The 21,769-nt window shown below is 36.3% G+C and overlaps 1 protein-coding gene across 6 annotated transcripts in view; it reads left to right on the top strand.

Moving 5' to 3' along the window:
• CMC1 (C-X9-C motif containing 1) overlaps positions 1 to 21,769 on the top strand; it is a 66,794-nt gene that overhangs the window by 17,798 nt on the left and 27,227 nt on the right. Inside the window, exons 2-3 of one of the 6 annotated variants that reach the window (XM_057700196.1) lie at positions 2,288 to 2,363; positions 2,967 to 3,051. The exons of 1 other annotated variant lie outside the window; for it this stretch is intronic. In XM_057700196.1, the coding sequence (XP_057556179.1) occupies positions 3,006 to 3,051 (46 nt within the window). In that variant the 5' untranslated portion in view covers positions 2,288 to 2,363; positions 2,967 to 3,005. Of the gene's footprint in view, positions 1 to 2,287; positions 2,364 to 2,961; positions 3,052 to 8,826; positions 8,934 to 21,769 lie in introns of those variants that run through there. 4 more of the 6 variants (XM_057700194.1, XM_057700193.1, XM_057700195.1 and 1 more) reach the window with 4 other exon arrangements.

Genomic DNA, 21,769 nt, shown 5'->3' with positions numbered 1-21,769 from the left:
CCTTTTGAGTTAGGTTTGGTTATTTGTGTTCTTCAGGGAATTTGTCCACTTCATCTTTGTTGGCAAATTTATTGGCTTACATTTAAAAATTACATACACTATTATTATATAAAAATATGTATCATTTCTGATGTTTATGACCTCTCTTTTTTCCTGGCTAGATGGTTTATCAATTTCAATAATCTTTTCAAAGAACCAGTTGTGGTTTCATTGCTTTTCTCTATCATTTTGCTTGCTTGTTTGTTTTGGTTGCTATTTCATTGATTTATGCTTTGATCTTTTTTTTTTCTTTTGTTTGCTTTGTGTTTCTTTTCTTCTTTTTCTAATTTCTCAAGGTGGAAGATTAAGTCATTGATTTAAGACCATCGTTTTTTTCCAATGTAAACTCTTAGTTCTACAGATTTTTCTATCAGTACTGTTTTAGCTGCATCATGCAAATTTTGATATGTTTTCTTTCATTTCAAAGTACTTTCTAATTTCCCTTTTCATTTCTTCTTAGACCCATGGGTTATTTAAAAGTGTGTTATTTAGTGTCCAAATGTTTGGAGATTATCAAGAGATCTTTGTTACTGATTTCTGCTTTAATTACACTGGTGTCAGGGAACATACATTGTATGATTTGAATTCATTTACATTTATTAAGACTTGTTTCATAGGCCAGACTGTAGTCTATCTTGGTAAATATTCAACTGTTATTGAGTGGAGTATTCTATAAATGATAATTAGGTCAAGTTAGTTGATGATGTTGTTCAAGTACTTTACAGTTTTAATGTAAATTTAAATGTATGTTTTCTACTCTGCCTTATATATTTCACACTTGTATGTCATGGATTCATTTTTGCTTGATCCAAGTATATTCTCTATTACTTCCTGTGGCAGATTTTATTTAACAAAGAAGGTTACAACAGTATCCTCCATCCCTTAGGCTCCATGTGATGTGGCCCTCCCTCCACTGGCTGAGCCCAGTGACTTGAAATCAACATAAGGTAGTGGGAATGAGGCTGCATGGCTTCCACAACAGGCTCAGAAAAGGCTGGTCTGCTTTCCGTTGGTTATCTTGGGCTGCTTGCTCTTATTCATCGCCTGCCTACCTGCTGTACCCTGTGTAGGTGATTTGGTTTACAGCCCTCAGCCTTTCCAGCCCACATGTCAGATAAATACATGTGAAGAAAGAAGTCTTCTTGGCAGTAAATCGTCCAGCCCCAGCTTTTGCGGCTGCTGATGACAAGGCCTGTGGCTGGAGTCTTCTCAAATGAGCTCCAGACACAGAAGCAGAGTCACTTCTGCTCTACCTGCCTGAACTGCCGGTGGGCTCCCTGTGCATAGAGAAGGGTTCTTGTATCTTGTCACCACGTTGGATTAGAGGCTTCACTTGTCACACGGTGATAAAGATCACTTCCTTTTTAGTAGGGTTGAAAGAGATAAGCTTTTCAGTCCCTACTTATCTGAAAGTATCTTTAATTTCACTCTTAATTGGCTCTGGAATTCTTGGATATAAAGTAACTCTTTCTCAGAACTTTGATGTTATTTTGCCATTATCTTCTTGCATCCACGGTCTTGCCCCTGAAACGTGATGTAAACCTGGTCCTTGTTCCTCTGTGTGGTGATAATTTTTTTTTCCTTTTGAAGCTTTTAGGAATTTTGAGCTTCAGACATTTCTTCAACCTGTGTTTAGGTGACCTATGATTTGTTTCTGTCTGTGGACTCTGTGGACTCATATCTTTTTATTTGCCTCAGTATATTTATTTGAAAATCTTATTTTCTTTACTCTTTTCACCCTCTTAGGAGCTGGTTACTTCTTGATCAATTGCAGTTGGGTTCTCCCTTTCTCTGTGTTGTGCTTCATCAGATTTAGGTGATTCTTGGCTCTTTGGTTGTTGCTGATTTTGTTTGCTTTTTGAGATGCTCTCTTACCCTCTCTGCAAATAGTATATCACTTCATAGCTGCATCCAGAGGATGTTGGGAACCAGGAAAAGTTTAGGGGTTCCTGGTCTTAAGTGTCTCTAGATGGATACTGAGAAACTTCCTGATCTGTTGGAGATAAGTGCCTGTATTTACTTATTTTACCCGTGGTCTGAAGGCAGCAGAAGAGTGACTTACTTTGGCTCCTGCTGTGGTATTTTGACCACTTATGCTTTGGTTTCCTCTAGCAGAGTCTTCTCCCAGTTTCTGCTGCTTCAGAGCGTGGAACATGCTTCCACTTTTGGTATCAGCTTTTTCTTGGGAAAAACTCTGGGGATAAGATTGCCTCCTTTAATCTGCGCTTATCTGCCTTTTGTCTTTCAGAATTCCTGGTCACTTGGGTTCCTGGAAGATACTTACCCCTTTGGATTTAAGGGTTCTCTAGGAATTTGAGGAGCAGGTGGGAGTCTGGAGTAGGTGCTCAGGCTACCATGTTAGTCTAACTGAGGGAGTTATGTTTAAAATACCCAGAAACCTCCTGTGCTTTGTTTTTCTCTGCACACGAATTCCACTTTTTCTTCTTCTACCAGCCCTTTCTTAAGCTACTCTTGTTACTAGGTAAACTACTCACATATCTCATAATCTTGGCTCTCTTCATCTGTCTTTGGATCTCAGTACTGTATTGCTAAAAATTCTCTTCTCATGGGTTATATGAATTAAAAAATTACAATACTTTAGTCTATGACTTTAGTTTTGGCAAGACTGCATGGAATACGTTCTCAAATAAAAGTGTTGCAATGTAGTTTGCAGGACGTTTTAGAAAGATGTTGCTTATGCCCCTCACAGTTTTTTTTGTTTTATGTAGAACAATATGTAGAATGGTTTTCAGTGACTAAAGTAATCACAGTTTCATGAGATCATAGAACAGTCACTTTTTAATATATTTGCATAGGCTTTTATTTTAAGTAAAAGAGTGCTTCTTTTTCCCCTAAGCTGGTGATTTACTTGAGACTTTATTAAAGGAAGATCTGGTTTTTTTTTTTTTTTTTTTTTTTCAGAGCAGCATCTCAGACATGTTGAAAAAGATATTTTGATCCCTAAAATGATGAGAGAAAAGGCCCGGGAAAGATGTTCTGAACAAGTTCAAGGTAAGATTCAAATAGTCATGTAAAGATCAAGTACGTTTTTTATAATATGGTCTGAATTTAATCCTTAGCCTTGGCATCAAGTAGTGAATGAATTAATGTACATGAATTGCTTCTCACCCTTTCACTAAGATACCAGGATTTCAGCTTTCAGAACTTCCAGGCAGTGTTCCATTTATTTATAATTTAAAAATATTCTCCCAAATTCCTAGTAAAAAGCATTTTTTTCCCAGATGCACAGTTATATATAGAGAAAAACTTATATTTGTATTTTGGAGAAACCAGTTATTCTGGTGATTTTGATGGGGAAAGAAGAAACATCAGATGTAATGTGTGCCTGTTTTTCCTCTGTCAGCATAGTCATATAGGAATATAGTCTAAGATGATTTTCTTGGAGTCATTGTCTGTTACTGAACTGTTAATGGAATCTCAGTAGTACTTATGAGTCTTTTTTTAAATTTTTTCTATATTTTACATTTCTAAGTGGAAGATATTTATGTAAATGCATGCACTAGGGACCCACATGTGCATGTGTTCTTTGAAAATGTTTTTAACATGAAATACTCCTGTATTCTATAAATCTAGAGATATGTTGTTGATTAATACGTTAATATTATAGTGAAAAGTATAAACAAATGGGTACAAGGTGAAAAATGAGGCCATAAATGATGGCTAATTAGAAAAGCAGATGGAAGTATTACTGTAAAAATGTCTTTTAATAAAAACCTTCCTCTTGGAATGCATGTGGCAAAGAAGCAGTAGTAAAATTGTTTTGCTTTAGAATGTTTTCCCAGCATCCTTTGTAGCCTTTGTTGAGGGACCACAGTAATGCCTAGTGGGGCTGATGGGCCCCTGCAAGTTTCTCTGCGGGAAGCCAGGCAGTGTCAGCTGTAGTTTGGGGACTGTGTCAGTAACATTTAGGTGCTAGGCACATTTCTGTCCCTTAGGTGTTATCTCCTTAGAGAATAACCTCTGGGACTGATGGACAAAGGCAATAAAAGAGTAGTTCTTCAGAACTGACATTGTGTGATGGCCATTTCTTTTTCTTTAATGATTTATTATGAGCTATCCCATTTTATTTTATTTTATTTTATTTTATTTTATTTTATTTTATTTTATTTTATTTTATTTTATTTTATTTTATTTATTTATTTATTTTTAGAACTTTTATTGAGATACAGTTAACATACAATAAACTGCATATATTTAGAGCGTACAATTTGGTATCCCAATCTCCCAATTCATTCCCCCCCAACCCTCCCCGCTTTCCCCACTTGGTGTCCATATGTTTGTTCTCTACATCTGTGTTTCTATTTCCACCTTGCAAACTGGTTGATTTGTACCATTTTTCTATAGTCTGCATATATGTGTTAATATACGGTATTTGTTTTTCTCTTTCTGACTCACTTTGCTCTGTATGACAGTCTCCAAGTCCGTCCATGTCTCTAGAAATGTCCCAGTTTCCTTGCTTTTTACAGCTGAGTAATATTCCATCGTATATATGTACCACATCTTTTTTATCCCTTCATCTGTTGATGGACATTTGGGTTGCTTCAATGTCCTGGCTATTGTAAATAGTGCTGCAATGAACATTGGAGTGCATGTGTCTTTCTGAATTATGATGTTCTCTGGGTATTATGCCCAGCAGTGGGATTGCTGGGTCATATGGCAACTCTATTTTTAGTTTTGCAAGGAACCTCCATACTGTTCTCCATAGTGGCTGTATCAATTTACATTCCCACCAACAGTGCAAGAGTGTTCCTTTTTCTCCACACCCTCTCCAGCATTTACTGTTTGTAGATTTTCTGATGATGCCCATTCTGACCAGTGTGAGGTGATACCTCATTGTAGTTTTGATTTGCACTTCTCTAATAATTAGTGATGTTGAGCAGCTTTTCATGTGCCTCTTGGCCATCCGTATGTCTTCTTTGGAGGAATGCCTATTTAGGTCTTCTGCCCATTTTTTGATTGGGTTGTTTGTTTTTTTTTTTTTATATTGAGCTGGATGAACCGTTTATATATTTTGGAGGTTAGTCCTTTGTCTGTTGATTGGTTTGCAAATATTTTCTCCCATTCTGTGGGTTGTCTTTTTGTCTCGCTTATAGTTTCCTTTGCTGTGCAGAAGCTTTGAAGTTTCATTAGGTCCCACTTATTTATTTTTGTTTTTATTTCCATTACTCTAGGTGGTGGATCAAAAAAGATCTTGCTGTTATTTACATCAAAGAGTGTTCTTCCTGTGTTTTCCTCTAGCAGTTTTATAGTGTCTGGCCTTACATTGAGGTCTTTAATCCATTTGGAGTTTATTCTTGTGTATGGTGTGAGGGAGTGTTCTAATCTCATTCTTTTACATGTAGCTGTCCAGTTTTCCCAGCACCACTTATTGAAGAGGCTGCCTTTTCTCCATTGTATATCCTTGCCTCCTTTGTCATAGATTAGTTGACCGTAGTTTACCTCTGGGCTTTCTATTCTGTTCCATTGACCTATATTTCTGTTTTTGTGCCAGTACCATACTGTCTTGATCACTGTAGTATAGCCTGAAGTCAGGAAGCCTGGTTCCACCAACTCCACCTTTCCCTCTCAAGATTGCTTTGGCTATTTGGGGTCTTTTGCATTTCCATACAAATAGTAAGATTTCTTGTTCTAGTTCTGTGAAAAATGCCATTGGTAATTTGATGGGGATTGCATTGAATCTGTAAATTGCTTTGGGTAGCATAGTCATTTTCACGATGTTGATTCTTCCAATCCAAGAACATGGTATGTCCCTCCATCTGTTTGTATCGTCTTTGATTTCTTTCATTAGCGTCTTATAGTTTTCTGAGTACAGGTCTTTTACCTCCTTGGTTAGGTTTATTCCTAGGTATTTTATTCTTTTTGTTGCAGTGGTGAATGGGATTGTTTCCTTAATTTCTCTTTCTGATCTTTCATTGTTAGTGTATAGAAATGCAACAGATTTCTGTGTGTTTATTTTGTATCCTGCAACTTTGCCGAATTGAGCTATCCCATTTTAAATCCATCTGTAAATCTAATTAAATCCATCCGTAAATAAAGTTATTAACAAGTTATCAGTAATTTGTTAGTATCATTCGATGGTCTTGCTTTTGTTATGAATTAGTTGTCTAATCAGAGCACTTTCCTCCTCACCACCCCCAGGTGTCAGGAGAAATTATTCTGTTGACACCTGCAGGTAGGGTTCAGTGCACACAGGGCATTGGCGGGTGTCATGCTGATGGTCTCAAAGGAGAATCCTCCACCGGCTTCCTAGAACTTTTAAAAATATACATATCCTGATTCAGGCAAAGAAGGATAAAACTTAAAAATGGATGATAAAATTATAGAGTTAACTTTTCACTACCAGGAAAATTACTTATTACTGATATATTGGTCCAAAATTATAAACATGAGTTGTATTTATTCTTTTTTGTAACATGTTATTCTGGTACCTAGAATGAAAGAAAGCTAGCTCACTCAATTATAGACTGAGTTCTTACTCACATGATTCAGATGAAAATGTGAAATGGTCGGGTTTGGGTTTCAGAACTACCTTTGCTTTTCTCTTAGGCAATGAAACTTTGTTATTGGTCTTTGAAATGAAAGAAATAGAGTATAACTTTAAAATATTTGTGTTATGCACCTATTACTTTGTAATGGTATGGAAAAGAAAATGTTTAGTTTTTGCCTCTTTATCAAAACTTAAGTTGCTTAGGATGTTGACTTTTTTTTTGTTTTTAATATACTTAAAATCTTATGAAGACTGAAAGCATCTTAAAATTTGAGATCCATTTTAGTTATTTCAATGCACTTGTCCCTACTTGAACTTGTCATATAACAAATGATCTTTGAGTATTTGAATTTTTATAGGTAATCATATATTGATTTTTCTTCAAGCCATATGGTCCAAAACAGTGTTTTAGAATCTAAAATTGATTGTTTTATAAAAGAATGATCTTCCTGTTTAACCATGTGAGTTAGGAGAGAACACACACTGGCATTATTGCTCAAGCAGGAGCAGAACAGCTACATTTAAACTGAACAATAAGATGTAATTTAGAATCAGGACACTTCCATTGTGGTTTATTTACTATTTATAGCCTTTGCTTTATTAAATAATTACAGGATTTTACATAAAAGCATTATGCATCCTAATTGTATAGTTCTTGGGTAAAGATATAGGAATTTTAATAAGTGATCTGACTTTCTGCTAAATGCCTGAAACATGATTATAAAGGAGAGCTTTTCTGTTTGATTTTTTTTTTTCCATGTCATTTCAACCTGGCTGATCATAAGAATTGGGTCAGGCTGCCAGCAACTTAGGTTTGTGAAGGGAATGGAACAGCTTTTCCAGTGACAAAGAGAAATGAAATCACTTTCAATGAAAAAAAAGATGCCTCATTATAGTCACCAACAGCAGTTATTGACAGCTACACTTCCTATTAACAAGGAGCATTTAACTAAGAGTTTGGCTGTTGGATCTTTGGACTTGATCTAATTTGCTAGCATTAATTAGTTTCTTTTGAGCACAGACACTTGGTGCTCACAGCTATAGATTTGGAGGGCTAATTAGGATAGAAAATTGAACAGAATGGGGTAAGGCATTAACCTTCAACCATTACCAGCTGGGACACTGATAAAGACTACAGCATCCAAATGCTCCCTATTGATGTGAAGAGTACCCTAATGAATATCAATTTCAGCCAGGTTGCTATATTCTTACTAGTTCTCTCTTCATTATAAGTTTTAACCAGCTCCCCTGATCCCCTCATTATCTGTATGTACACTATTGGGTTTTACTCTACACTGATTTAGTCTGTGTTGCACATTTCACCTTACATTTAAACACAATTAAAATTTGTCTTTAGTGGATAACATTTAGAATGTTTCATTACATCCCCTAATACTTCTAAAATTTAACTTTTACCTATAATTACATGATTCTAATTCTACAGTTAATTTTTATAAAGTCAGGGAAACTTTGCCATTTCCATATAATGAAAATTATAACCTGAACAAGTAAATCTCAGCTTCTGAGTGACAATTAAGCAGTGTTTATTAAACTGGTGTTAACTTGAGAATCTCTTGTCTTTATAAAATAGATTTTTTGTTTTGTTTTGTTTCCTTTTGAAGAGAAAAAGAATGCTCATGACATTTTCCTTTAGAACTTAGTTTTGATTTGATGGGTAAAGATGGCTTAATTTGGGGGTTAGATACAGAATTGAGAATCCTGATCTCACTACTACATGAACTTTCACAAGATTATAAACTGTTGGTAAAGCATACATCAAAAGAAAGGCAACTGAACAATTGATTTAAATAGAGAACTTTATAATGTTCTTCTTTTGTCAGTGGTATTAGTGGCAGTGAGTAGAGCCACTAAAATAAATGACCAAAGTAACACAGTGAATGCTGAGTACACTGGGAATGGAACAGAAGAAAAACTCTAGAATGGCCAGTCTCTGCCTTTCTCCCTGCAGCTCCTCACCTCCCAAAAGCCAAAACAGAAATCCCCTTCTGCCAAGTATGATGATGGAATCATTGCTTTTTCTTGAATCTGGGACTTACCAACATGTGGTGTTTTAGAAGGGTGGTTTGATGACCTCTGGAGGTTACTTTCCACTGTGACTTTTCCCATGCGTTTCACTCTTCATTAATCTAATGATTTATATTTTCTATGTTAGAAATATTTTTAAAAATATTGTTTATCATACATGTTGGTAATATTCTAATGTTATAAATTTTTTTTTTTTCTGGAAATAGAGCCTTCATAAGAGGAAGAGTCACTGAATTACTCTTCTGTAAAAGTTCATTGTATTTCTTTGCTTTTTTGAAATGCATAATTGGCATTCGATATAACATCTCTATGTTGAGTAAAGAACTTTGCCTTAAAAATAGTAAGTACCTTTTTTCTTTTTGTTATGACAGATCAAGACCAGAAAAGTACTTTGACATCAGGGGTGGCCTGGAACTTTCTTTAACCTGGATACCTTCTCCAATTCACTGACTCCTTTCATCCCTTGGGCCGTCTTTTATCATATTTCAGTGTTTCTTCTGTGTCAGTGTTTTCTGTGGCAGTCTTTTTGATCTATTGGCCAATAGGTAGGATTGGTTCTAAAGGAATTGTATAAAGTATAAGGAAGCATGGATTGTTTATTTGACACATCACAGAAGCTTGGTAAAATGCCTGCCCTCTTTATCAGTCACACACAAATGAAATATGTTACATTGTGCTAAATTCCAAAGATAGGTGAATTAACATAAAATTCAAATTAAGAATGCTTAGGATATTCTTTAGGATATTTGCAGGCAGAGAACTATCAAGACATCATTAAAACAAATTGTTTGCAGACTGTAAATGGTCAAAGTAATCGATCTTCTATCCAACTCTGTTACTTGAACCTGCCAAAAACTTTGCATTTGTTTTTTGAATTGTGCCTGTATTATCACATACATTTTTACCATTTAACCAGTTCACCAATGTTAACTCACACTGAAGTGGAGATTCAACACATCTTTAGACTGGTTTGGATATATTAGGAGGATAATGTATAAAATCACAAAATCACAAAATGGAAATATCTGTTATGTTACATATTCTAAGGAATATAAAGAGATTTAGAGTACCATCCTCTTCTTTGGACCTACACTGGACTGTGTCAGAGTCCCCAAGCCCACCCCATTGGGTTTGGTGATTTCTTACAAAGACGTAATACTAAGCGTATAGTCATACTCATGGCTAAGATTTGTTAGAGCAAAACCAGCAAAGACAAAAGGCACATGGGACAAAGTCCAGAGGAAACCAGGCACAAGCTTCCTAGAGTTCTCTTCTGGTAGAGTCGCTCATTGTGAGCTTAATTCCACCATGGTTGTATTGTGACAACGTGTGAAATGTTGTCTCTGGGGGAACTTGTTAGAGACTCAGACTTTGAATTGGGAGTTGATCACGTGGCAGCCTCTGCATGGCATGTACCAAAATTCAAGACTCCCAGAAGGAAAGTAGGTATTGAACACAAACCACGTGGTTTACCTGGACAATTTAGGCACAGTGCCTGGCTCTTATCAATTAGGGAATGGTGGGAATGCTCCCCAAATCCAGGTTCTGATGCCAGCTAAGGGCCAGCCTTACAAGCAGGCCTAAGGAGAGCGGTGTCAGGCCTGCTGTGGTAACTCTTTTCTGCACATGGACACAGTAAAAGTTATTATGTATTTAATAACTTTATAATAATTAAATAATTATGCGTTCAGAATTATTATATAAGCCTATTGGGCCTGATGTCATGCCAGTGGCATTGTGAATAATAGGTCTCTGTCAGTAACAAATACAGCTGAATAATTTTTAAAACAACTGAGCAAAGTGTATGATATGGTCATTACTCATTGACTTAGTGGTTCTCAGTTACATTTATTAATTCACACTTTTGTTGTAGGACTTAATAATTGGTCTTATTGGTCTCGTTTCTGAATAATGGCAATTTTGTAATAAAATTATCTATAATTGGACATCAGTACTCTTGAATAAAACGACTAGTTCTTTTACAAAGAAAGGTGCAGTATGTTTTAGTCTTAGAAGTGAAGCTAAATCTTTAAATGACTGAATTAGCAGGGAATATTGTCAGGGCAAATGAATTTAGTATTTTTAACAACTGATGTATGTAACTCATCTCTGAAGGTATAAGAGTGAAAAGCCTACATTTGAACACAAAACCAAAAAATTACATGGCTTGAAACTTAGAAATATTGTTAAAATGAGTAATATTATTAGTAAAAATGTGTTATAACTTCTATCAGTATTAACAAGTTTGTATTATTTCCCTAAATTCTTAGCTATTCAACTTTCAATTACTTTGCTGTAATAGGCTTAACTCCTTTTATCCTATGAGTGATTAATCCAAAACTAAATGTGGTCTTTAAACTGTACTGTGCCCTGGTATGTAAAATGTGAGTGTGACACCACACTCCATTTAAGCTACTGAGGCGCCTTGAGTTGTGATTGCGATTCTTCCCAAGTAATCAGAGCCTGTGACTGGTAAACTTCTTGCAAATACACATAAATAATTATATTTTTATTAAATACATTCTTACAGAAATCTTGTATGTCTGTGGAAAAATAAATAAAGGGGAAATTTGGTTTGTAAAGAATGCTGGAATGCATTAGATTGATAGATTTAGATCTATTTAAGAAATAATCAGTTCTTTTGGGGATGGGACTAGAATTTGTTTCAAACTGTAATGTATAAAACAGATAAAAGCAGTATTTTTTTATCTTATTACAAGTTATTGATTTTGTTACACTTAGAGAGTCAGTACATGAAAACAGTGTGTTATTTTCATGAAGCAGATTTGAAATCAGATGTTACACATTACAGGTGTTGCCTGATATGTATGTATCTCCCAGTTCATTCTTGTGGTTCACCTTTTTGAGGGATGCAAAATATAGAGTAAATCCTAAATCACATAAAGAAGTAACTCTAAATAGTAATTATTTTCTTATGATTTACTAAGATTTTCAGAGTATGGTTCAATTAAATAGATACAATAGAAATTGTGTCCTGATGACCAAGTTTATCTGGCATCATATTTTATTACATTGGCTGTCTCCAAAGTGTTAGCATTTGATAATACTGTTTGCATAGGTTTTAGTGCTGGTCAATTATTACATGACTAAAAATACATTTTTACAAAGCAGAAACAGAATTTTCAGATTCTTTTAGGCATTTGAATTCAGGACCCTTAGGGTCATATGGAACATGGTCATTCAAAAACATTTACTGAGTATTTCCTACGTCCTAGTTACCATCATATGAACAGTAAGTAAAACAGACAAAAATATTTGTCGTGATAGCCCTTAAATTTCAGTGGAGGGAGATAAATATTGTAAGTTATTATAAGTAAATGTAAGTGATCCGGAGAATAATAAAGTTGGGTAGGGGCAGTGGGGAGGGTGCTGGTGTTAGAAGAGGCTGCAGTTTTTAGTAGGTGGTCAGCGTGGTCTCACTGAGAAGGTGACATTTGGACCTAATTCTTGTAGGAGGTGAAGGAGTGAGATGTGCAGTATCTCTGGGAGGAACGATGTGAACAGGAGAGCACGTGGAAAGATGCTGATGTGCTAGATGTGGCTGGCATGTTTGAGGAGCACCAGAAAGGTCCCTGGTGCTACCTGGTAACCTGGTGTGGTTAGGGTGAGATGACTGAGGAGGAGCACAGCGAGTGTTCAGGAGGGTGATGGGGGTGCAGAATCAGGGTCTTGTGGGCACCGAGGAGCCAAATGAAAGGCAGCGATGGATGGCTTAGAGCAGCAGAAGGAGATGGGGTCTGATCTGTGATGTGCCAGCAGCCCTCTCTGCTGCGTAAAGAGTGGATGGGGTAGGGTAAGGGTAGACCAGGGGTGCCAGTTTAGGGATGTGACTGTCATGGTCCAGCGGACAGGGTGGTGGAGTGGAGGGTGGTAACGATGGAGATGGTGAGAATGAGCACACCCAAGGTGTATTTTGAAGACAGAATTATGAGAGAAAAAGGTGACTCCCTGTTATTTGTCCAGAGCAAGTAACGGATGGATTTGTGGTTAACAGAGATGGGGAAGCCTGTGTGTGGAGAAATTTCATTATTTTATTTTAGTGTTTGGCAATCAGTAGATCAGGAGTTTAATTTTGGACACATGGAGGTGTCTGATGGACATATGAGTTTGAAGCCGTTGTATGGGACAGTAGTAAAAATTCATCACTCTTTTCAGGGGAAACAGAAGGCGAATGTTTATCCAGCTGTGGTGGTTCTGGGGTTTTTCTAATATTTTTGTGTAAGTGTAGTTCTCTTAGTGTGCATTTGGTACACATCGATTTGGACAGTGATAAAGACTGACATTTTTGTTCCTTGGTTTTAAGATTGCACTGGGGCCACTTTCCTTCCAGAATTAAGTCATGACTACGCTGTTCTGTTAATCCAGCAGACTGTCCTTCAGCACTGCTGGCTGCAGTGTGGTGCTGGGTACCTGGGCCCACACCACAGTGAAGAAGCTGCATTAGCCGTTTGTTTGAAACGACGCGTTGTCAAAGGTAGCAAACACTGTCCCTCTGTGCTGACTCTGATGAGCTGGGAGTGGCTGCCAGCACACTGGTGCTGTCTGCCATGAGTGGTGGATTTGGTGGGTCTGGTACTTTTCCTTTCGGCCTACGTGCTGGTTTATTCGTAGGTAGCTGCTTTTTAGTTATGCATTGTGTCTGCTCTGTCATTTATCCCAGCCTTCACCTGGATTGAAAAGTTACTTCTAATAGCTTAAACAATTTTTATTATTCACTTCATTTTCTGGGAACATTTCTAATGCTGTTTTCTGTATCACTCTTTTTGGGGGCTGTAGCCTTACATATATACACTGTAGACCATTTATGCGTTAAAAATGTCATACATAGGATAATAATTCGAGTTACATGTTGAACTTAAATGTTTATTTTTATAACTTATAATTAACAGTATCTACTTTTTTGATGTTTAGTTTTTATTGAAATTGAAAGTCTTCTTGAAAGTCCTTGGTTTTCATTACCTTATTAATCTTATGAAAAATACACTCAAAATATTATGTGGTAATTAATAGTTGATTTTATGAAGGGTCATTAACAAATCTGAACACGTTCATAATGCTGAGTTTAAAAAAGCACGATGTAAAATTGTACACATAGTATAATCCTAATCATAGCACAATGATAGATGCATATAGGAAAAAAAATACATTCAAAATTTAATAATAATATCTGGAAATGTGGGAAGGAAGAAGGTGGATCATAGGTTATTTCTTTTCCTATGTGTAGCTTTTTTCATATTCTCCAAAATGAAAACATTACTTTCTTGAAATAAGCTTTTATATGTCCTGCATGCACAAATTATAAGTATATAGCTTGATGAATTCTGACAGAGTAAACATATCTGTGTAACCACTACTGAGGTCAAGAAACAAATAACCAGCCTTCTTGTTCCCTCTCAATCAGTATGCTTTTTTCAGTGCTGTATTTAAGATTTGTTTATTTCACTGTACATAAATGTCCTCTAATAAAAAGTATGGGACTCTAATCATGTACATAATAAAGCATTTGTGGGTAAGAAAATATATATGATGTATAATGTTGATGAGGCTTTGGAGAAGCAGATATTTACACTGCTGGCTCAGAAAATCGATCAGCATGAGGTCAGGAAAGGGGTTTATGAGTATTTTAAAAACCTAACAAAAATTCATAAATGTGGCTACTCCTTGACCTAGCAGTCCTACTGGTAGGAATGTGTCTTAAGGAAATGATCAGAGATGTGACATAGCATTATATATAATATCAAATATTGTCAAAAACATAGATGTCAGCAGAGTCTGGTTATAAAAATTATGGTACTAGAAATGATATGCATATATTTGTGATCATAATGATACATTATCAATACAAGAGACTAGCATAATTTTTATCCAGGGTTGATGGTCTACAGTGGGCAAATCCTGCCCTCTGCCTGTCTCTCTTTTATTGGAGCACAGCCATGCCCAGTTACTTAGGTGTTGCCTGTGGCTGCTCTCATGCTGCTGTAGTAGATTTGAGTAGTTGCACTGGAGACAATATAGCTCAGAAAGCCTAAACTATTTACCAGAAGCCTCTTTACTGAAAAAGTTTCCTGATCCCTAGTTTAATTAAATTAAAAAAAAAATACAGAAGGGCTTACAAAAATTGACTAATTCCAGAAATTCTTATGAGCACTTACCATGTACCTAGCACTGTGCTGTGTACGTCAGTGTGACTAAAACCTAGTCAGTCCTCATCCTTACAGAGTTTAAGTATGGTAGGGGGGATAGTTATGAAGTAAATGTTAAAGCCAAAATTATGACTGGAGAGAGAGACAGCTATGAAGAAATGTTAACAGAAGTTGTTTCTAAGTGTTGGGAATATTGGTGACTTAAAAAATTTGTCCTTTTTCTGAGTTTTCTAGGTTTTTGTTACATTTGTCAATTAGTTTTCCTTGGATGGAGGTAAAGAAAATTGAGTAGACCAGACATTTGCTTCTTCAGAGTTTTTTAAAACTTAAAAATATATTGCTCTTAATTTAAAGAATTAATTCTGATAGCAATCTTATTAAATATTTGTTGAGTGTCTATCACATGTGCAGCATTGTGGAAGTGCTGCAGAGACAGTGGAAGGGAGACTTGCCTTTAACGACCTCTTGTCTGGTTGAGAGGCAGACCAGGCACATGTGGAATAGAATTAGACTGTATAAGACAATTTACGACAAAATACTGTAGGTTAGTTTAGAAAAGGGAAAGGCCTGTGAGTTCTGCTCTAGTCGGGGAGCCTTAGTGAAGCACATGGGCTGTCACTGGCCCTGGAAGCCTGGGTCCTGACTCAGGTGGGGGTAGGGAAGCCAGGAAAGCCTTGTAGGCCGCACACTCAGGACTAAGGCATGGAAGTGAGAATGGCCTGGTTTGTCTATACAGCAGTGAGGATGTTGAGCTTAGGAGACCAGGGGTGCACTGGGGGGATAATGACAGATCAAAACTGGGAGTCAAGCCTGACTTTGTAGTGCCTTAAAAACTTGAGGCAGAAATTGAGACTTGGGTTCTAGTAAGAAATCAGAAGTATCCGAAGTCTCTCCTTCCTCCCTCTCTCCTGAATACCTCTCTTCCTTCCTAGGAAGAGACTTTATCCACATAGAATTGAAAGAAGACTCATTCTGCAACGAAATACAAGACAAATTGACAACTTTCTAGACTTTGGCTTTCCGTATTCTTTTAAAACCAGAAGCTGTTGTTCATTCAAGTGACAGTGGTGTGTGTTTTCCAGAGCCAAAGTGACACCCCATGTGAACCTGTTGTAGCAGGACCCCTGGCGTTGGTGCTGTGTGAGGCTGGGCATTACTACAACACAGGCTTCTGCACAGTCTACTGTGATGGTCTCTTCCTTCTTACTGATGTCCTTAGGCTTGTATTATTCTTTGTCTTTTCTAGAGAAATTGATTCATCACATTTGTTAGATTTTAAAATCTAACACTTTAAGTCCCCAGAGCTAAAGAAAAACCTCCTTTGGTCTGCGAATGGCTAAATAGCCAGTTTATCCTTTTAATTTAATGGCTATTGACTTCTGCTAATGTAATATGAAAGTTCACATTGCCAGGCTGCTTTTTCTTTTTCTTTTTTTTTGTAATCAACATCAGTAGTTTTACTCTGCATTCGAATATAATACCCATGTCCCTACTTTTAAAAATGCTTGAATGAATAATCTGTTTGTATTGAGGTTTTTTTCCCCCTTGATTCTACACCATAACCTTAAAACTGGTTTTAATGATGACCAAACTCAAAAAACACAGCACCAATTTAACTCTGAATTTATGCTATTAGACATCTTTTCTTATTTTGAATATCTTTATTAGCAGAGCCTCAGAAAATGTTAATGGATTTGACTTATTGGGGCAGACTGTTTTTCTGTAAGATTTCTGGGTCTTCACATCCAAGTTCAGCTTCCTCTTGACTTTCTGAACTTCATCTTGTGTTATTACAAGGTATTTCCGTAGTTGAGCCCCATACTTAGGCCTCCCTAGTCAGTTATGCCAAAGAACTAAGTCTTACATGGAATTTAAGTGATGGGCAGAATCTTTAAATATCATCCTTTCTAATGTTCTTCATGTAAGACGTTAGGTAATTGACTAGCCTCAGGTCAAATCCAATGCATGATTAGAACCCAGTTCTCTCTACAATAATATATTGTCTCACTCTTTTAGTTGTCTTTCTAAGCCTAGTGGTTCCTTGAGCTCAGGTGAGTTTCTTTCCATTCTGACTTTTCATGACAGATAGTAGTAGCCTTTTGTTGTGGTAGATGCTGCCTCTGTTGGATCAGTAGGAGCAGTTCTCTTCCAACTCAGTACAGATTAATGCAGCTACAGCCCTTGCTTACTTTCCTCATTACTCACCTACACAGACTGAACTAGACTGTCCTAGAAGTAGAGTCAAGACTGTGTTTGGAAATGTGCACTCACTTTAAAGGGAGCTAGATACTCACTGAATCCTGGATTGTGTCAGGACAGGGTGCAAAGTTAAATTTAAGATATGTTGTATCCTATTCTTGGCCTGGCATGTCTCCCACAGAATTTATTTTATGCCAAGCTCATAAAATTGAAACTTTTAAAAAGTTGAATTTTGGATCATATTGAAGGTTTTAGTAACTATACTTTTGGATGTACTACTGTGAAAAATCTGAACTGTTTTTCTCTTTATTTTGTCCTCAGCAGACCATATGGTTGTATGTATTGAGGAACCCCTTGTTAGTACCCCGTGATTTTCAGAGCAGACCTGTTTATCCAGTGCCTCAGTGATAAAGGCTTCGTGCATCTTCCTCTGCACTGTCTTTTCCTTCCACACCGCCCCTGGTCAGATCTGTCAGGTGGCTAAATTCAGCTCATCATGTTCTTACAGTGGAGCCTCTGCTCTGCCCTGCTGATGGAAGTGCACTTGATCTTCATCTCTCACATAGCACAGAGCAGTGGTCCTCAACCCTTGCTGTATATCAGAATTATCTGGGACTCTTTTTTAAACTACCAATGCACAGGTTTCTCTCCTCAAAGAAAGGTGTTTTTTTGTTTTGTTTTCTGTTTTTTTTTTCTTTCTTTTTTTTTTTTTAAAGCTCCCAAGGTGATTTCAGTGTGCAGGCAAGGTTGAGAAACAAGGGATTAGCCAAAGGCACAGACTTGCCCATAAAGCAGCATCTAGTAATGAGTCATATGGATTTCACTGTGTTCTTAGGTCATTCTGAATATATTAAAGTCAGCTACTTCACTGCCTAACGTCACTCTTTTTCATATTAACTATATATATTCTTTGTTTTGGTTATTCTGTTGTTGTAGCTATTCTTAGTTTTTGTGTGTATGTTTTCTATTTCCTGAACCTTTATTTCCCTTACCTCCATCATGGAGGTTGAGCCCCAAGTTTTGTAGCTCAGACTTCAAGTTCTTTTCCAGAGGGCCAAAGATTCTTAGCAAACTCCTCTTAGGAAGTGATAAACACAAGTATGCTTCTGCAGTCTTCAACCTCCACCCTTTTATCCTGTAAATTACATGGCTGCCCCCTTGCCTCTTTCCTATTATGAAAATTGCTAATCTCATGGCACACAAACTTCACCCTCCACAGCTCTGTCTTCTCCATGTGCCATCAGCACAGTCTTTGGTTTGTCAGATTGCAAATCTAGATTCTAATCTACATGAGCAGAGATTTGATTTGTGGTCGTCTTAGATCCCTGAGTTCACAGGATATCATGTGAGTAATTAGTTTACAGCTTCAGTGAAGACAGTTATTGTGACTTGGAGACGCGGTCCTTAATCAGCCTGCGCCTGTCCTCTGCCCTCCCCACTGTGGTGGTGCTAGCCTGAGCACAGGGGGTGAGGAGCCCCCGGTGATGCCCTGCTGGAAGGAGGGCTTGTGTGGTGACACATTTACCTTCAAAAACTGTCTACAAGTTGAGTTAAAATATTGTTCTAGTTAGCAAGTATGTATATGTACAGGCATGAGAGCTGGTCCTTTAAAAATCTTATTTGGATTAAAACAATATGCATACATGACTTATCAGGTTATTATTGTAATCCTGTATGTCATCCAGCAAAATTCTCAGCTCATTCTATTATGTTACTCTGGTCGTGAATATATATATATTAGACTTGTGTATGCCCGGGTTCTAAGTTGCACTTGAAAAGGCTGAGTCAGATATACCATTGTTGAGTTGTATAGGTCAGTGTCCTTGGTAGCTAATACTCTTTTCACATTGATACAATAACTCTTTTTTTTTTTTTGCTACGTCAGTATTTTGAGTAGGCCTATTTGAATATAAACACTTTTGCCTCACATGCAGAGTCAGCTTTGATGGGCAGTCAGGAAACCTCTTCACGTGTTTGACCTTGAAGGAACATTTGTTTTCTTATACATAGTGGGTTATGCTGGATAGTTTATAGGGTTGTTATCAAGATTGGATTCTTCACCTTTTTTCCCTATACATTTTAACATACCACTTAATGAATGTAAAGTTATGCAAAGCATTTATATTAAATAGACTTGTTAAGTATGTCTTTCCTATCTGCTGCATGATTCCTGCTGAGAGTGTTAATATTCAAATATTCGTTTATGATGTGAGTTATTCGGGAATATGCCTAATAAAAGTATGTCATGTTCTTCATTCTCATATTATCACTGTTAAAGAATACGTCCCATAATGATATTTTTCAGTAGTGGGTGGAATATCTCAGTTTTCTTCTTTATATTTCCCTTTCATTTTAAAGGAGAAGTTCCGAGGTTTAAGGAAACAGGTCATGGCATCTATAAACTGCTTAGGAACTGAAGTATATTATGGAGTAAAAATTGAAGCTGAGTTGCCCTCTAGGGGTTCAGTTTTAACACAGCACATGTCAAAATAAGATAATGAGATCTTTGGGGGAGAGGTCCGTCCGCTGAATGGGGAGTCACTATTTTCTGTGGCATGTGACTCGTCAAAGCAAGCTGAATTTGCTAGTGAAAATGAGAATATCCCAATTTTGTAACCTACAGGCAGTTTAATCGAACATCCTTTTGGGGATTTTTTGGTTTGTTTTTAAAGTCAGAGCATGTGTGCTAGACTAATCCAACCATCAATGTATTTTCAAGAATTATTTGGTGATCGATCATAAACTCTTTTCTGATGCTCCTTTGCCTCCTCAGTGCCACCTCTCTAGCACGTTTAGGTCAGCTGCCTCCCCTCTTGTGCCCAGACCCAGCACAGACCCCAGTGCAGTGGTTCAGTCACGAGTCTTCACGCTCTCCGGGTGGGACAATGAGATGTAAGTGGCATCTTTGTGGACTGAGTCTCTAGCCTGCGTGGTGCCCAGCTTTGTATTGCTTGAGATCCAGGTCTCTCTGGACTCTGTCGCTGGCACATAGTGCTCTACTGTGTAATTATAGAGTTAGATTCTTTACTGTTTAGTAAGAAGGAACAAATTTTTTTTTCCCCATGATTGAAAATGTTGACTGAACTTGGACTTGAGTAAATGGTAAATATGGAGTTTATTTGGTGTGCAGATTTTAAATGTTTTGTATTTTTAAGCACATTTCTATATCAAATTTAAGAATTCACATGGTTATTGATATATTTTTAAAACAATAGTTTGTATTTTGCATGTGTGTGTTTTACCAATACTCTTTGATTCCCTTTGAAGGGTGGTATAAAACTTTACTCCTTTTAATATATATATATTTTCACCTCTGCAGTTATATTGAGCTTTTCCATTCTTTTTCTCAAAAACGTTGATTATTAATTGTCAGAACCTATTTTTTATGATTAATTTGTAATTATTTTTAAAGTTCAGGTTTTATCTGTTAATTATTTTAATACCTGAAAATTCATTGGATTTTCATATATATTAAAATTTTAAATGAGCTGTGGTGTAGATTCATTCTGTCCAGTGTAGTAGTCGCTAGTCACAGGAGCTACTCATTTTCTTAGTGTACTACCCACACGTCATGTGTTCCTAGCTGCTCGTGAACTGTGGCTGCCTCATTGGATAATCCAGACACTAATTGCCTCCCCCACTGCAGCAAGCCTTATGGGACAGCAGCGGTGTGCACATACAAATCATCTTCTTCAGTGTATTTTTAAAAATATACTGGTAGTTCCCTGTGTAAAATGAATTGAAGCATATAAACATTATATGCCTTCATATTTTCTTCTCTTTAATCAAAAATATATTTTGGAAGTAACTGTAATTGAAACTGATCACACATGAAATACTTTTACCTTCTATTATTTTAAAGATCAGCTTGTATTTCTGATGACTAGCTAAGTGATATCAAATGCTGTCATAAAAATTATTTATTTCTGAAATATGTAAATATATCTACTTAACTCCATCTTGTGGTAGAAATATGTGGAAATCCTGTTCTTAAGAATATAGTTAAACTGTATTCATCTTTACATTGACTTCCCCTGTTCTTTCCCATTATTGTAAATTGTTAAGTGTTTATTAACAAAGCTTTAGGTCTTATCCAAGGAGCCAATTAAAAATAATTTTAGATTTTATAATTACTGTTAAGGAGGAAATCCAGAGCTACAACTGCTGTTCGGATATGTTGGAATATTAAAACAAGGAATACAAACATTTTAGTCATGGCTGAGAGGAAAACAGATATGACAGCTTTAGCTGCTTACTTGAAGATATAGTTTTTTGTCATTAAAGAGGATTATGATAAATATGTCTGATAAATCTGTGAAGCTTTGTGAGTTGTTTCTTACTGACACAGTTTTTTTAAAATGCTTTTGATTTTCATAGTTTCTAGTTTTTGAATATACTCAGCCCTTTTGTGGATAATTATCATTGTAAAATTATTTTTGGAAGTAAATTTTAAGATGAGCATGAAAACAATTTATAAACTATAGCATTCCATATAGATACATAAAATTGTCTTTTTAAATCCTAATATGAAATATCAAAGGTTTAAGAACATACTTCAAATTAGATTTATTTGAATCAGATTTATAAAAAGTTTTTTTAATTAAAATAATTTAAAAAAATATTTCTTTAAAAAGTTTTAACAGATTAACCTAATATTCTTAATTATTATATTCTTTTAGGTTTTTTTTTTAGTTGACTAATATAATTTACAAAGCAGTATTAATTTGGAGATAAGTTTTTATATAGAAAAGTCTGTGAATGCTCTAGGAATTCTGAAAGAAAATTTTAAATTCCAAGAGTTTAGGAAGAATTT

This window comes from Hippopotamus amphibius, chromosome 11 (genome assembly GCF_030028045.1).
Source record: "Hippopotamus amphibius kiboko isolate mHipAmp2 chromosome 11, mHipAmp2.hap2, whole genome shotgun sequence".
NCBI lineage: Eukaryota > Metazoa > Chordata > Mammalia > Artiodactyla > Hippopotamidae > Hippopotamus > Hippopotamus amphibius.
This window is presented reverse-complemented; position numbering and strand designations above follow the sequence as displayed.